Source organism: Centruroides vittatus, unplaced genomic scaffold (assembly GCF_030686945.1).
Source record: "Centruroides vittatus isolate TY-2023 unplaced genomic scaffold, ASM3068694v2 contig_786, whole genome shotgun sequence".
Lineage (NCBI taxonomy): Eukaryota > Metazoa > Arthropoda > Arachnida > Scorpiones > Buthidae > Centruroides > Centruroides vittatus.
Genome location: NW_027122506.1, coordinates 210699 through 227536, shown reverse-complemented (window position 1 = coordinate 227536; position 16838 = coordinate 210699). Strand labels below are relative to the sequence as shown.

The window sequence follows — 16838 nt, the reverse complement described above, 5'->3', positions numbered from 1 at the left end:
TCAATACGATTACAAGCTTCTTTCGAAAACGGATAATCTTTTTTTAATTCATCAGTAAACACAGTTTCTTTTTGGCATTTTGGAGATTAAACTAATTTAATGTATACAATACAAAATAATGGCAAATGCCGACTATCAATTTAAACTCGACTAAGATAGGACATGAGCAACAATGACATGGCTAGTGTAGCTTCAGTGTTGGCAACTCTAATTGAAACAAAATATCTAAAAAGTGAAATTAGAATATCTGGATGTCATAGGCTACAAAATATAAATTCTATGGAAAAACATCTAGACAACATTAAAAGTACTAAGATATACATACGAAATATATAGATTGACAACAGTAAATGTATCAGGGAATGTTTTGGTTGCCAAATTACCATTTTACCCGAGGATGCACTATTTTTACTTTTTCTTATTCGACACTTTTAAAATTTTATCAAATAACCGGGACAGAATGACAAATTGGCCAAAACGCAGAAACCACATCATCAAACAGAGACAGTCCCAGTGAAAGCGGGACGTCTAGTAAGCCTAGTTTTATATCTTTAGATTACTAGAATTGAATACATTAGCGCTAACTTTTGGCTCTGTGTTAGACTTATCAAACACTAAATCACACATAGTTGGATGAACACTGGTCAATTATTGTAAAAACCATCATTAACTACTAGTGTTTGGTGATTTTGTCCTTTCGACTTTTGGAGAGCTGCAAAAAACTGGCAAAATTGGAGGTAGCACGGAAAAATTTTTCAGTTTCTAATTTTTGGATTTTTAGTGTTTTATATTTTTAATCTGCTGTCATGAAACATCGGCTAAGAGAAATATACCAAAAATTACACAGTTTATATTTTTATGTTTTTGAATACATACAAATCAGTTTCTATGCCCATAATAACAAATTTGTATAATAGCGCAAGTCTTGATTTACTTATATATGCAGTAAATATTTAACATAAGTCCAATTCACTTCACAAATTCAACGTGGATCCTTTTCACGTTTTATTTAAAATAAGCACATTTTATTTAAAGAAAGCACATTCATATTTTAAACAGTAAATATATAAACAAAATTATCCCTGTCAAAAATCTTTTAAATTAATAAAAATTGGAATATATAAATTGTTGATTATTTTGAAATATTCTTCAAATATTTTAATTAGATTCGTTGACGTATATGAGGCGTCCAACGCTGTTCTGTTTTATAAAATAAGAATGAGCACTGGTTGATATGTATATATCCGGTTTATTAGTATCATTGCTTGGAATAGTCAAAATGCCAATGAGAATTCGTCTTCCTGAATCATCTGTGACTATCAATGGTAAACCAGAATCATCCTGTAAACAAAAATAAACTCTTAAAATTAACAGGATAACATTACTATAAAGTGAATGTTAAAAATGGTAACTGCTTTACTTTCGTTGCATTTACTCCATGTGTTTCTGTTATAATTTGTTCACCAGTTACAGTTATGCTAAACGTATCAGCAACGTTTTCTGGATAAATTAACTTCACTTCCGCTACCCGAAGAAAATCTCTATCATTTTCTGTATCTACATTGCAGAAAAGAAGATTTATTTTATTTTTATTGTCGTGTTAAATTTTAAATAATACAGACAATTGAAATACTTACGGGAATTATTTTTTTCCCGACCTACAATCTTCGCCAAACCGTTAGTAAACTTTACGTTTCTTCCAGGTAAAGCAATTGAACTTATATCTTCGACAGATTGTTGAAGAATCAGAAGAGCAATATCATGGAGATTCTCTCCTAAAACGTAATCTGGGTGAATAATTCTCCTTCCAAACCACACTTTCTTTTCTTTATATTTGCTCAAATCACCAATTCTTCCATAATAATCTTGCATATCACATCTGAATCAATAAATGAAATTTTAAATAGTCATCAGAAAAAAACAACAGAATAAAGTCAAACATTATTAAAATACTTTTCGTGTATATAATCATACGGCTTCCTTTTCTCTGCTACGTGTTATTTCGAAAGTATAAATTTTATTATTCAACACAATGAATATCTATTTTGTGTATACTCGACTTTTTTTCTTAAAAATATTGCATGATATTTATATTTTTCAAATTGGCAGTTGATTTCGTTTATTAATGATGTCAGATTATGTTTCGGAGCCAATTGAATAGTTGAATGGAATTATGAGATGATGCCACTCAACAGTTGACAATCTCCTTAAGGAACAGGCCGGATGGCCGAGCGGTCAAGGTGGCAGCCTACCGCTCTGGGGACCCGGGATCGAATCCGAACGGGTCGAATAATCCCAGGAATTTTTCGGGGGTGGTCCGTTCGGATATGTCGGGCCCCGTCCCTCACCACCCGGTCGCCCCATTGTGGGTCTGGCCGAACTCATAATGGGCCTACTAAAAGAGGCCCTCTTAGTGCCCACAGGGCGGAAAGAGTATAAAAAAAATCTCCTTAAGGAAAATGCCTCCTAGAAAAATGTTCCGTATTTATAAGGCCTGTGAAATCGGCTTCTGGAAGTGTTTGTACTAAGTAAACACGAATACCAGTGGCGTGCCGTGACATTCGATGATAGGGAAGCTGCGTTCCTGTAAGAAGCCGACTTACAGAGGCAACCAATTAATTGCGCGTCAGGGCCCGTTCGTATTCGTTTGTTCGATAAGCCAGTAAAAACCATATACTTCTTTAAATGCATTTTTAATAGATTATCCGACGTACTTAATAAATAAGAAAGTTCAATATAATTACCTCCGTTATTAGATTCGATAAATTCCCTACGCCCTCTAAATGCAAATTCTCGCTTTGAGAAAAAACATATAACATCTATTAATTTAGATATATCTATTAAGCGTAATTATCTCGTTATAATTTTCAATATTTATTTTATATTGTCTACCAATGTTAAATTCTATTCCGGTTTGATTTCCAAATTGCTTCAATTTTACGAAAGAATCGTCATTCGTCATAAATTTTATCGTCAAAATGTCGAAATTTTTTTGTCGACGTATTTATATTTAATTTAGGCATTGGTCTTTCTCTTTTAATAATGTTTTCTTTTTCATTATACGGTCTTGAGCCAAAACTTTTTTAAAATAAATTTTTGAATCACTAGCCACGATATAAGGGCTAAAATTAAAATTATAAAAAAAAACTTACTTGGTAAAACAAAATGTGTGACGAATATACATGTCTAGTACAAAAAATTCTTCAATTGTATGAATATACTTTTAAAGAAACTTATAATTAAATATAACTTTGTGAAGAAACGTACATAAAAATAACAAAATATTCTTTACTTTTTAAATCTTAAAACAATCCACTTAGTGAAATAGCTCCCTACGAGTGGCTAATGAATGGAATCAGAGACGGTCCAGGTAGGTGTGTGCGTGCCAAATCCCGAGGGTGCCGATACCGGTCAATGTCAAATGCCTCTTTTGTCGCATTACTAGTATACATCAAAGGACGCGACAGGGATGTTGTAGATTTTAAACGTTTCTCACCATAGCTGTAAAAATCTAAATATGTTAAACTTAGCAGATTGTCCGTCGTTCGTTTTCTAACTAATTCGTTTTAGGACCGAGTGTTTGCGGAAATTTCCAAAATTTACAACTTTTCGGTCACTCTCATTGAACTGGAAAAATTTCTGTCTTTATTACATTTAATATTATGAAGAGAACAGACCCTACTGTACTCGGCAAGAGATTGGTTCGGTTAAGCTTCTGTTTAAGTAAAATTTCGGCTCTTTCATCAGGGTTTTATTTATGTTTCTAATTCCCTAATCGCTTAATTATTTAACTACTACTTAAGTAGAAATAAGTCGAAACCGGTTACTTTGTACTCGAATATTTGTAGTCTTGGGAAAGAAGTGGAAAGAAATTTTTATGACAACCGATACATAAATCGTAAATTTAAGGAAAATAAATTCTAGAGCTTTTTTTGCACCATTGTACGTCTCATTCATTAAATTTGGTTGTAAATGATGCTGCCAAAGTAACAGTTAATTTTTTAACACTGTACTAGAATTGTACACGTTTTTTCTGCATCCCCTTACGGATGGGACATACTAAATCGTAATATCACCGGTTTAACATTGAAATCCGTAAGTAATATAAGATGGGAGAGCAGAATAAACGCGGAATAAATATATTAAATATTTTAATGGATTTTTTTAAAACTCCTGTCAATTATACAGAACTATCATAAAAAAACATGCCAGTAAACTCCTATCGGTTGGGTTGTTATAAATCTAGTCTAGGGTGGGCAACCTTTTTTATAACATGGTCCAGAATAAATTTTACGTTTTTTCTGCGAGCCGTAGTAGTTAATTGACGCCTTCTTGTAACTTGTAATTTTTTTAGTCTGCAAATATGAAATAAATAAGTAAAAAGTTAATTACTACATTTATTTCCCTTATCGTTATCGAAAATTACAAAGAATTGGAAAAATAACTATTAATTAGTTATTTTTCCAATTTAATAATCTATTAAAGATCTCGCGGACCGGATAGAAACTTTTTCGCCAGCCGTAGCTGGCCCGCGGGCCGGGGGTTGCCTGCCGTTGATCTACTCTACTCGTGATTCACATAATCGGGCGAGGGCGGCCGAATATCTAGCAGGCGGACGGCTAACAGCCCACAACCGGTCCGGGATATAAAATTAGAAGCTTTATGTGTGATAGCATCTACCAGCTAAACCGGGTGAGGTTGGTGCTCTGTAAACCGCATGTGCCAATGCCTATGTAATCTGGCTGATTGGAAACTGACCCGGTTTCGACATTCCTTCCGCCACCGAGTTATTCGAATATACAATAGCAATCTTATCGTTTTTTTCACATGTAGTATAAAAATTTGTAAAAGGTACATAATGCAGTTATAATAAAATATTACTTTTAATTAATGCAAAGTGGGTTAAAATATGAAAATTTATATTTTATAAAATACAAGGGAAGGTCATTGGAAGGTGGAAGCGGCGCTTCCATCGCTTCCAATGACGGCACGCCACTGACGAATACGATTCGATTTTTCTACATTTACACCGAATTTTTTCGTAAAAGTTTCTTTTAGACCGCAATTTTTAAAATTTCAAAAAAGATTGTGTTTGATTTTTTAAAAAGTACTTAAAATTATTTTTACCAAGTAAAAGACAAACCGATTTTCTTCGTTTAAATTGGATTCTTCATTTAACCTTAAAAAGTTTTAAGATCGAAACAAAAATTTTAAGTGTTAAAAGCAAATTAACATTAGCCTACGATCAAATTGTTGCAAGTTCACATCGCAGTGTTTTTACCTTTAAAGAATGATGTTAAAATTGCTTATTATTCGTTCCTACCGAGGTTACATACATTTTCTCTTGTGCTGCTTTAAATTGTACCAAAATTGAGCATGGAACTTTTTTATCTTCACAACTGGGAGCACAAGTAGACATTGAGCATCTTTAACATTGCTCTTTATACAGAAATATCTTACACACCGATTATTCCTGAATAAAGAGTGATGTTAAAGATGCCCAGTGATTACCTATGCACCCAGTTGTGAAGTAGAAAACATTAACAGAAGGCACGGTTTCGAAATAAGTCAAAGATTAGAACCACTCAGCACAACTTTTACGTCAAATTATAGGAACTGTTAAAATATTAAATATTCATGTTAGCATAAAGTTGTAATGTTGAATGTTACCGGCCAAACCCGATTCAGGCCAAACTAGTTTGTCCTAGGCCGAACTAATTTATGTACTACAAATAGGTGCCAGTGTAAAAAATAAAAAATTGTGTAATTCGAAATGTCACCACAGTACACCCTGTGGTTAAAGTGTACCTAGGTAATCCCAATGGCGGTGCTTCGATTAGGATAATTTGATTAACATTGAAGTGAACTCACTCAGCAAAATTAAATCACAAACAACCAAACACCTTAAGTTGCTGAGAAAAATTTTAATAAATAACAAACGTTTTCAGCCAAATCTGTTGGCCATCATCAGGTTAAACAAATTCGAATGCAAACACAAAATGGAACAAAAAATTTAAATACAAATAAATAAAATAACGGATAAAATATACATATAAGAAAGTAAAAATTAAATATAAATAACAAAAATATATAAAAAAATATGTATAGGTTAAATAATAAACTACACGAAACTCTAATAAATGCAAGAAGTGCATTTATCAATAAATTATACGAAATTCTGACAAATACAAGATATGCAGTGATAACAAAATCAAGGCATTAAATTAAGAGCTATCAAACCTCTTAATTAAATATTTCCATGCCGAAGGCAACCCTTCGGCATCCCTGGCATTAATGCAGGCATTATGTAATCTGCTCTTAAATATTTCAATTTTTTCGGCGCAAAACGCTAAAGTCGGTGAGTGTACAGGTTTAATGATGTCTGCTTCACCCCACTTGACTACCGAGCCTTCAACCTGTGCCATCTGAGATAGAATTGTGGCGTTAGATCTTTTGCTGATGTTGTATTTGTGCTCCCTCAATCTGATCCCTAAGCTTCTATTAGTAACTCCAATGTAGTTTTTATTAATGCCTAGTTCTTGGTTTTCATAAGGAATTTTGTACACTCCAGCCATTCTTTCTTTATCAATACGGTCTTTGTCGTTCCTTAATAATTTGTACAAGTTGGGAGCCCTCTTGAAAATTAACTTGGTATTTTTGCGAGCTGAGATTTCCTTCATGATAGCTTCTTTCTTTCTGTCATACGTGAACTTTGTGAATTTGCGGAAATCCCTTCCTTGAGCTTTTGTTTTGTTATTCTTGTAGTTTTTGATTAGTGTGGTTATCATATCCGCCCTGTACCCTAGAGTTCTAGCGATATGCGATATCCTGTAGATTTCTTTTTGTCTATCAACCACACTACTGCAGTAGAGAAAAGCCCTGCGAACAAGGGCACGGAAAGCAGCCATTTTGTATTGGTAAGGATCATTCGAACGCGATGGAATGTACAAAGGGCTATGCGTTGGTTTTACGTACACTTTAGTAATCAAATGTCCTTCCTTGAATTCGATGTCAATGTCTAAAAAATGTATCCGTGAGGAACACGTCTGTTCAATCTTTAGCATGAGGCCGTCATCGTTGTTGTTGATTCTATTAATAAATTCCTCGATTTTCCGGTCATTTTTCCATATTACAAGGACATCGTCTACGTATCTTTTAAAATACATAATGTCATTCATGAAGCCACAAATAACACTCTTTTCTAACCTTCTCAATACAAGTTCACACAACAATCCTGACATAGGACTTCCCATTGGGACTCCCCTTTTTTGTTTGTATTGACGGCCATTAAAAGCGAAAAAAGATTCATAGCAGACAAGGTTAGCTAGCTCTATCAAATCATTACTGTAATTTGCCAAACCTGGGCTTTTGCTGTGCATGAAATCCAAAAGCGCTACCTTGCATGACTCAATTTTTATAGAGGGGTATAAGCTCTCGTAGTCCATTACGGTTCCAACCTCATTATCCATTAAAATTAGATCTTGTATCTCATTAACCACATCCCTAGGATCCTTTGCCACATATACGTTATTCTCGAGCTGAGAGGTGAGAAACCTATGTAATCTCTTTTCAAGAAAAAAGGTTGGTCCTCTGCATCTTTCAACTATGGGTCTTACTTCCTTGCCCTCTTTATGGGTTTTGGCAAACGCAAATAATCTCGGCATACCTGGCCTAGGATTCCGACAATTTTTGAGAAAAGGTAATAAATTAGTGATTTTAGCTTTTTCAAGTTTCTTAACTCTTCTGTCGACGCTATCGATAATCTTTTCGTCAACACGCTCGCATTCGGTTTTCTTAATATAATCATCCAAAGCGTCATTATACGTTTGCCTTTTCATGATGACTAATGTTTTGCTCTTGTCCGCTCTAGTAGTAACCAAATCGTTTTCTCTAAGCCAGCATTTAGTAAGTTTGATGTATTTACCGGCATCACATCCTTTCCTCCAAGCCATCCGGTCTTTAATGACAGTTTTCCATCGGAGGTATTCTTTTTCTAAAGGATCTAGCCCAGATATTCCTCTTTCTATTTCTTGAATTGACGCGTCCCAAGAGTTTGAACTTTCAGGGACATAGTTCGGTCCCCACTTTAGAAACTCCATGATCTTCATCGGGACTTCTACCTTGTCCCATAATACGAATGTCGAAGGATTATCCTTAGTTGCTCTTGATGCCTGTTTTTTAAGGATCCATTTCATTTTCTTAATGTACTTATTCGTTAAATTCACATGTACCGCATCCGTTAACTTAACTATTCCTCGGTTGATATTTACCAACATTTCAGGATCCTCATTGTATATAACATTTTCTAGATTGATGAGCTCATGCAGGACACCATATTTCTTATTCCTAGCAATTCTAATGGACTTACGAAGGCACATAAGACAAAACTTAAATTTCAATGAAGCACATTCCTTAGGGATGCTGATCCTATAAATCGACATCGGAAATACCCTGCTTTTCAAACATTCTTTCAAAAACGTAAATTTGCATTCTGCCTTGACAAGTTTTAACGCAATCTTCCTATATTTCTTGTAATAATCCACCGGTGCCGCCATTTTAACATTGAAGTGAACTCACTCAGCAAAATTAAATCACAAACAACCAAACACCTTAAGTTGCTGAGAAAAATTTTAATAAATAACAAACGTTTTCAGCCAAATCTGTTGGCCATCATCAGGTTAAACAAATTCGAATGCAAACACAAAATGGAACAAAAAATTTAAATACAAATAAATAAAATAACGGATAAAAATATACATATAAGAAAGTAAAAATTAAATATAAATAACAAAAATATATAAATTTGATATCTGAACTTGATTTCGAATGTTGTTAATTTTTTAATTAAAAATTATTAATTAATTTAATTAATTAATAAATATTAATTTAGAATTTTTTAATTAAAATTAATTTTTAATTTTTAAACTTTCTTATATGTATATTTTATCCGTTATTTTATTTATTTGTATTTAAATTTTTTGTTCCATTTTGTGTTTGCATTCGAATTTGTTTAACCTGATGATGGCCAACAGATTTGGCTGAAAACGTTTGTTATTTATTAAAATTTTTCTCAGCAACTTAAGGTGTTTGGTTGTTTGTGATTTAATTTTGCTGAGTGAGAAACACAAACAAGTTCATTTTTAATTTTAGTTTGACTCTAAAACTTATTTTCATTATTTCGTTTGAATTTTTGAAAATATTTTCTGAAGTTAATTACCTTTAAAAGTGCATGGCTTAATTAAAAAGAAATACAAACAGATAAGTACTGATTAGCTTATTTTTATTTTATAGTTTTGTACAAGTGTTGTGTCACTTCTAATCAATACCGTTTTTTATAATTAAGTAGACTATGTTTGAATAAATATTGTTCATCTAATTGATTGCCTTTTAATTTTATTTTAACCATTAATATACTTGAATCTTCTTCTTCTTCTTCTTCCTCAGCTTTTCCCACTCTATGTAGAGTCGCTGTTTCTGATGAGTCGCCTCCACTGCTCCCTGTCTTGGGCTGCCTCCACATTCAGATGCCTCCCTCTCAAGTCCTCCGCCACAAGATCCATCCACCGTCTCCGCGGTCGTCCCCGCCTCCTCCTCCCCCTCACTGACATCTGCATAACCCTTCTTTTCCACATACTCTTCTTCTCTTCGTACCACATGACCAAACCACTTCAACCTTGCCTCCTGTATCTTTGCTTCTATGTTCGTAACTTTCACAGTCCCCCTCACACATTCATTTCGAATGTGATCCCTTCTCGTAACCCCACACATCCAGCGGAGCATCCTCATCTCCGCCACCTCCATCCTTTTGACATGGGTTTTCCTCAAGCTCACAGTCTCAATAGCATACAGCATAGCTGGTCTCACCACCACCCGATAGACGGCCGGATGGCCGAGCGGTAAAGGTGGCAGCCTACCGCTCTGGGGGACCCGGGATCGAATCCGAACGGGTCGAATAATCCCCAGGAATTTTTCGGGGGGTGGTCCGTTCGGATATGTCGGGCCCCGTCCCTCACCACCCGGTCGCCCCATTGTGGGCCTGGCCGAACCCATAATGGGCCTACTAAAAGAGGCCCTCTTAGTGCCCACAGGGCGGAAAGAGTTAAAAAAAAAAAAAAAAAAGACCACCACCCGATAAACTTTCCCTTTCAACCTAAGCGGCACCCTCTTATCACATTACACACCTGACATATCCCTCCAATTCCTCCAGCCAGCCTGAATCCTGCCTGTGCACCTCCTTATCCACACCTCCATCCTCCGCCACAGTTGACCCCAGGTACTTAAAGGTATTGACTCTGCGAAATACGTCTCCCCTCAACTCCAGATCCCTCTCCCGGGCACCATCCACCTCCCCACTACACATATACACTGTTTTACTCCTACTCACCCTCAAGCCCCTCCCTTCCAACGTGCCCAACCACCTTTCCAATTTAACCCTCAGCTCCTCTTTAGTCTCGGCGCACAGAACGATATCATCTGCATACAACATGGTCCAAGGCGTCTCTTCTCTGACCTTGTCCGTGATCACCTCCATCAGCATGTTAAACAAGAAGGGGCTCAGTGCTGACCCTTGATGTAAATCAACTCCTACCTTGAAGCACCGGGACATTCCAACACAGCTCCTAACCTTTGTGGCCACATCCCTATACAGTTCCTGTATCAATCTAACATACTTTTCAGGAACTAGCTTTTCCCTTAGACACCTCCAGAGTTCTTGTCTAGGCACCGTATCATAAGCTTTCTCCAGGTCAATGAATGCCATATGCAGCTGGGTTTGCTTCTCCCAATATTTTTCCAACATTTGCCGAAGGGCAAAAATGGCATCGACTGTTGACCGTCCTGGCATGAATCCAAACTGCTCTCCTGCAATGGTCACCTCTGCTCTCAACCTTCCGTCTAAAACCTTTCCAAAATCTTCATTAATATACTTGAATAATAATTCTAAATCAGTTCGGCCTAGGACAAACTAGTTTGGCCGGTAACAAATATACAGGTAGGCGAATAGAAGAATCATAAAATGCGGTTTGCGTGGTGAATATTGCATTTTGTTAACGGGAAATTAGTTCCAAAAGTCACCGATAAGTGGCGTTGAGATATAAAAGCACGGCAAATGAGAATAAAAATATTGTTTTTCATGTCTTTATTAAACAAATGTTCAACACAGCTATAACACAATTTTGTAAAGCAACAATTCCCGCACCTGCAAAGTGCAGGTTGTCAGGATGGCTGAATGTTTCCTCGAGGCGAGTAGCATTTTCAATTCCAAAAATGTGAAAGGGTCAGAACACAGAGTTTAATTTAAGCTGTATATACTACACATAACTACACATACTAAAAACGAAGATAGATAAGGTACAAAGTACAAGAATCTAGTTATATAAACAAATGTCTAGACATCATCTGGAATCTAGGAGAGTGTCATGATACTCTTACCAACAGATCGAAACAGTAACATGTGTTGATAATTTAGATAAACAAACTAGGACAAACTAGTTTGGCCGGTAACAAATATACAGGTAGGCGAATAGAAGAATCATGAAATGCGGTTTGCGTGGTATTTCTTCTTTGAAACCGTGTTTTCGTAATTGTTGGACTATGAACTCCAAAGTTGAGTTTAATTAAACACTTGGCTTTATTTCCATCTTTATTTAGTTGAGTATCAACTAAATAAAGATGGAAATAAAGCCAAGTGTTTAATTAAACTCAACTTTGGAGTTCATAGTCCAACAATTACGAAAACACGGTTTCAAAGAAGAAATAGAAATTTAGATAAACATCAAACGTAATGTAATATATTACAATATAATACTTTCCACACAAATTATTTTTAAGATCACAGATGGCATTTAAATCTTTCAAGATAAATTCTATATTTATTAAAACAGCACTTTCTTCTGAATTTTTAAGAAATTCTTTTGAAATTTTTCCACAGTTTGTCTTTAACAAGTTTTCCACCTGAAAGTACATCACGATAAAGAGATAATAATATTAAAATCTACATTAATGAAAATATATAAATAAGTTATTGATCAACAACTGATGATTCTCAGCTGACAAAGCTATTTAAACTTAACATTTATGTTTAATATTATGCAGAATCTTTCTTTTGTAACAAATTACATTGAATTTCAATTGCTTGTAATAATAAAAAATATCTTATGGAAGCTTAAATATAATTAGATACTGAATTTTAGACAATAATGTTAAAGTAACCACTGTAATTAAGTTAATGAAGTAATCAATATACCTTTAACAATGAGTAAGATTGAAGAAATGCCAACATTTTCAATGCCAGTGCGCTCCAATCTTTCCTATCTGGTACTGGCATTCCCCTTATATCCATTCATAACTATAGATGGCCTCTTAATTAGATCAAAATGTAGCATTTCTTTAACTTACACACTGTTAACACTATATCAGTTACTTCACTGAATTTTAGACAATGAAAAGTTTAAAACAATGTTTATTACATCTGAATATTTAACCCAATTAACAAAATATCCCATTACGATCTCAAACATAACTAGTACATAATATTGCAATAAATAGTAAAAGTAAAAATGAAAGCTTAATGTATCATACTTAAATCAGCGTATTACCACGTTAATGTCATTATTTATCTTGTAACGTTCATTTTCCCCTCTGTTACAGATTGTCCTTACACATATCTATATCTATCTATATATATATATATATATAGATATAGACGTGTTTGTGCATATATCTCACTCTGCAGCCAAAACTACATATCGCACATGAATAGTGTTTGTGTGTGGTAGTAGCCCCAAGTCTCCCATCGTGCACTATGGTGGTTGCGTCTCGATAGCTATAAAGGTGTGGGAGATGTGGGGGTTGAAAGTGGTTGACTACAAAAATGTATGACACTTCAATGAGAATGTTACAGTTTTTTCTAAAAATTTCCAGAACCTAGAGGTGAAATTTGGTACTCAGTTAGGGTACGTCATGAAAATTTACACTAAGAAGGGATTTTTCGAAATTTCCTCCGCGGGGGGAGAGGGAGAGCATTAAGTTCTAACCTGAGAAACGGCTTCTACTGTACTATTTTAGATGCGAATTTTTGTATTTAACTACGTTTAGTCTTCATTGAGTACTTAGGGGTATTAAATTGATAACATTTCAGACATTGTTATAAATATTTTTTTTTTATATATATTTCGACTTTTTTACCAAATGTTCGAACCGTTTTAAATTCGAATTTGTTATTGCATATTGGTTCGATTATAGGACGATTGTAAACGTTCAGAAATTTATTCAACTTAAAAACAGTTGATTTGATTCTCGGCAATTCTCAGCGGTAGGTGTTATATAACAATTACTATGGTTGTTGAAATATTGAATGTAAATACGGTTTGCTTGCAAAATCCGCGCGAGCGAAGCCGCGGGTAACAGCTAGTTATATAATAAATACAGTTTAGTTTTCGAATGAAGTATAGCAATAGAATCATCCATAACTTCTTTATTTTTCAATAAACGTAAACATAAATTCAAAATTACCACTTGACGTCATTGTGACATAATCATAAAATTTTATCTAATAAATAAGATCGATATGCTAAATAAATATAAATACAGTACTTGATTTTTATGTCTAATTTTTAGTTCGAAAGTTTCGCAAATATTTTAATTAATTAATTAATTAATACTAATATGTTGTTGTTGCCAGATGGCCGAAGCGGTACAAAAATTTCTTCGTCTGAAACTTGTTTATTACTTTTTTAAAATGACGGCCGAATGGCCTACAAGCTCTGGGGACTCGGGATCGCATCCGAGTGATGATCACAGGAAATTTTTCGGGGTAATCTGTCCCGGATGTATTAGCTCTCGTTCTTACTATCCGGTCTCTCCCATCGTGAGCCCGGCCTTTTTTAAAAACTCTTTCCGCCCTGTGGGCACTAAAAGGGCTCACAGGGGGATTAGGCCAGGCTCACAATGGGGCAGCAGGGTGATGAGGAACGGTTCTGACATTATCCGGACTGAACACCCTGAAAAATTTCTGGAGATTTTCCGACCGTCTGGATTCGATCCCGGCCCCCCCAGAGCGGTAGGCTGCCACCTAGACAGCTCGGTCATCCGGCGCCCGTGAGCTCGACTTAACGCACGATGGGTATGGAAAAAAGACCATCTTACTATCCACAGAGCGAAGAGTCAAAATTAAAAAAAAAAAAAAAAACATATATATAATAAAACCTGTTCAAAACGGAATCTTAATTAATAAAACAGAAAAAATTCTTCGAAACTCAGCGAGTTTCTGCGTTAAAAATCTGGTCAAAATGGAAACCTGCCAAACCGGAAAAATATTCAGTATAGTACCGTGTGAACCCGGGTCTACTGTTAAGTAATACAGACAAATATCATCGTCGTCGTTATTTTTATTAAAATTACAAATTACTAAATTTAAAAAATTATTTATTTTATTTTATTTATCCTAATTTATCATCATCTTGATCAATTAATAATGGATCATCCTCTGTAGGTAAATTTAAGTAGTTGACTTCAAATGTGACTTTAACAGGCTCTTCTGTATTTTTTTCACACGACGATGCATTGGAAAGATTCTCATAAACATTATATTTCTTTGATACATAATTATTAGCTGGACCCTTCTTAGATATAAATAATTCTTCCTTATCATTTTTACTGGGCGAGTCAATCTCAAACAATGGCATTTCAGTTCGATACGTGTTCGAGCTTCTAAGTAAAGGTTTTTCTGTAGGTTGTATGTTAGTAGTGGATTTAAGAGGCTGTCTTTTTTTCATAATTTGTTGCTTTCCTTTTATTTTGCGTAATTGTCTTAAAGTTCTTTGTACTAAAAATATGATCAGTGCTAAAATATAAAGAACAACAAAAATTGCCATGACTATTATTGCTAGCACTTCGACAATATATAGTAGTTGAGTACTACGTTTCGTACGTTTATATTCATTCACTTGAAATATATTAGATGTGTTCGGACTACTATATTTAGTTTTCTTTGCGACATTTTTCAAATTCCTTAACAAACGAGCACTTATTTTGTTTTGTTTCCTGTTTGATTTCTTCCAAAATAATTTATGTCCATTATTATTCCAAACCGGATCAAATTTTTTAATGTATAAATATTTGTTTATCAAAGGTTTCTTATGTGCTCTTCTAATATCATTAAACGGTTCAATATTATTATCAATATCGAAAATTTGGGAGTTGTCTAAGTAGTTTTCTTTGTGTTTTAATCTGTCTTCTTTTTCATTATTTTTCCAATTTCTTTTTGATACAGAAAATCTTTTCTTAGTGCTTTGTGATATATATCTGTCATTAGATTTTAGCTTTTCGTTTAACCAAAATAATTTGAAAGGAAGTTACTGAATGAAAGGAGCGAAAATATTATGGGAGGAAAAAAGACATTATACAAGGAAGATACTTATATAAGTATTGGCTAAGAATTGTTAACTTGATGTATATTTACTTCTCAAGCTTGAGGAGTAATTTTTTTTTCTTTATTGCGTAGACACAATGCAGTGACAGTTGATTTAAAACACTGGGCAAATTTTCATCCTTTATTCGGTTGGAACGCTTTTTACATTGAGCGTTTCGGGCCGATGCCCCTCTTCAGCCAACTTAAAATTGTCTGTACGTGATACAAATACATGTGTACAAACAGCGCAGCATTTGTTGGGGGTTGTTACCTCCTGAGTGTTAAGATCTTGTATACTTTTATCTTTTCTTGGTATCCGTTATCTTGATGTTGAACCATGTTCTTCTCTCCAATGATGATATTTGCCGTTTCTATACTGCATTGTGTCTACGCAAGAAAGAAAACATAAAACACGTTTTCCTCAAGATGAAATTAAATTATTGAGGAGTAATGTCATAGTCTGAATAAAAATGATGCGGATGCAGTTTCGGAATTCGGAAACCAGCGATTGACACGAAGAGGAAGGAGTTGATAAATTAGTTAAGGTTTAATTAGGGTTAGCGATTGATTGAGGTAGTGTAGATGACGCGTTATAAGGAATGCGGGTTGGGTGAAGACACAATAGATATATATATATTTATACAATACAAATACAATATAATAGTATTTATTGTTAACTGTTTCTGGGATTCAAAAACTTGAAGTGTATACAAATGAACATAAAACCAACGTTTTTTAAAATGAGGAATTTGAATTTTTGTAACTGAATCGTTGAACATTCCAAAAATTTTGTATTTTTGAAAACCGCCGATGATGCGAAGACGTTCTTCCCGAAGACGTTTCGGTAAGTGAATAGATTCCTTGATGAGAGTCGTGATAATAAATAAATCAGTTCTATAATACGTTGATGATTTTAAATTCGTTTTCCTTATTTTGTGGCTTAATATACAATAGAAGCTACTTCCGTAGATAATTTAAATAATTTCCAAATATAAATTTTAAATTCTAAATTCAAAAAAATTCAAAAATATTAAACTTTAATTTAAATTAATAATATAAATTATTAAAGCAATCAAATTTTATACATTCAAAAATGAATAATTACTATTTTATATTTTTATATTTTTTCAAAATATATTCTCGACTCCACACAATTCCGTCGTCCGCCATATTGGATAAGGATCAAAGTGTAATGACGCAGGGTGTAATTTTTCGTAAGTTGTTTTTTCATTTTATACTACCAGTATATTGCTTTATGGAATAAATGGCACTTTTACTTAATTATCTAATAGTCTTTTACTGTCTTATTTCCTATCGAAAGGTTTTTATTTGTATTTAAATACAAAACCAGACGAACTTTTGTTGATAAGTTTCTTCTGAATTTTACTTTTTATTTGCCAAGTTACTATTAATTCTTAATTATTATTTA

The 16838-nt window shown here is 34.2% G+C and overlaps 1 protein-coding gene across 1 annotated transcript; it reads right to left on the bottom strand.

Annotated features, from left to right (window-relative positions):
* Positions 1-1544: 1544 nt before the first annotated feature.
* LOC136981667 (uncharacterized) lies at positions 1545-8555 on the bottom strand. Its single transcript, XM_067278008.1, has 3 exons — positions 7207-8555; positions 1634-1879; positions 1545-1557 (listed from the first exon to the last, which is right to left on the bottom strand). The coding sequence occupies exons 1-3, from the start codon at positions 8553-8555 to the stop codon at positions 1545-1547; spliced, it is 1608 nt and encodes a 535-aa protein (XP_067134109.1).
* Between the last annotated feature and the right edge of the window lie 8283 nt (positions 8556-16838).

Excerpts from the sequence above, each read along its gene's own strand:
- LOC136981667 (XM_067278008.1), bottom strand. The coding sequence starts at position 8,555 with ATGGCGGCACCGGTGGATTATTACAAGAAATATAGGAAGATTGCGTTA. Across the intron at positions 1,880-7,206 it reads TGTGAACTTGTATTGAGAAG|ATGTGATATGCAAGATTATT; the intron begins GTTAGAAAAGAG and ends TTATTGATTCAG.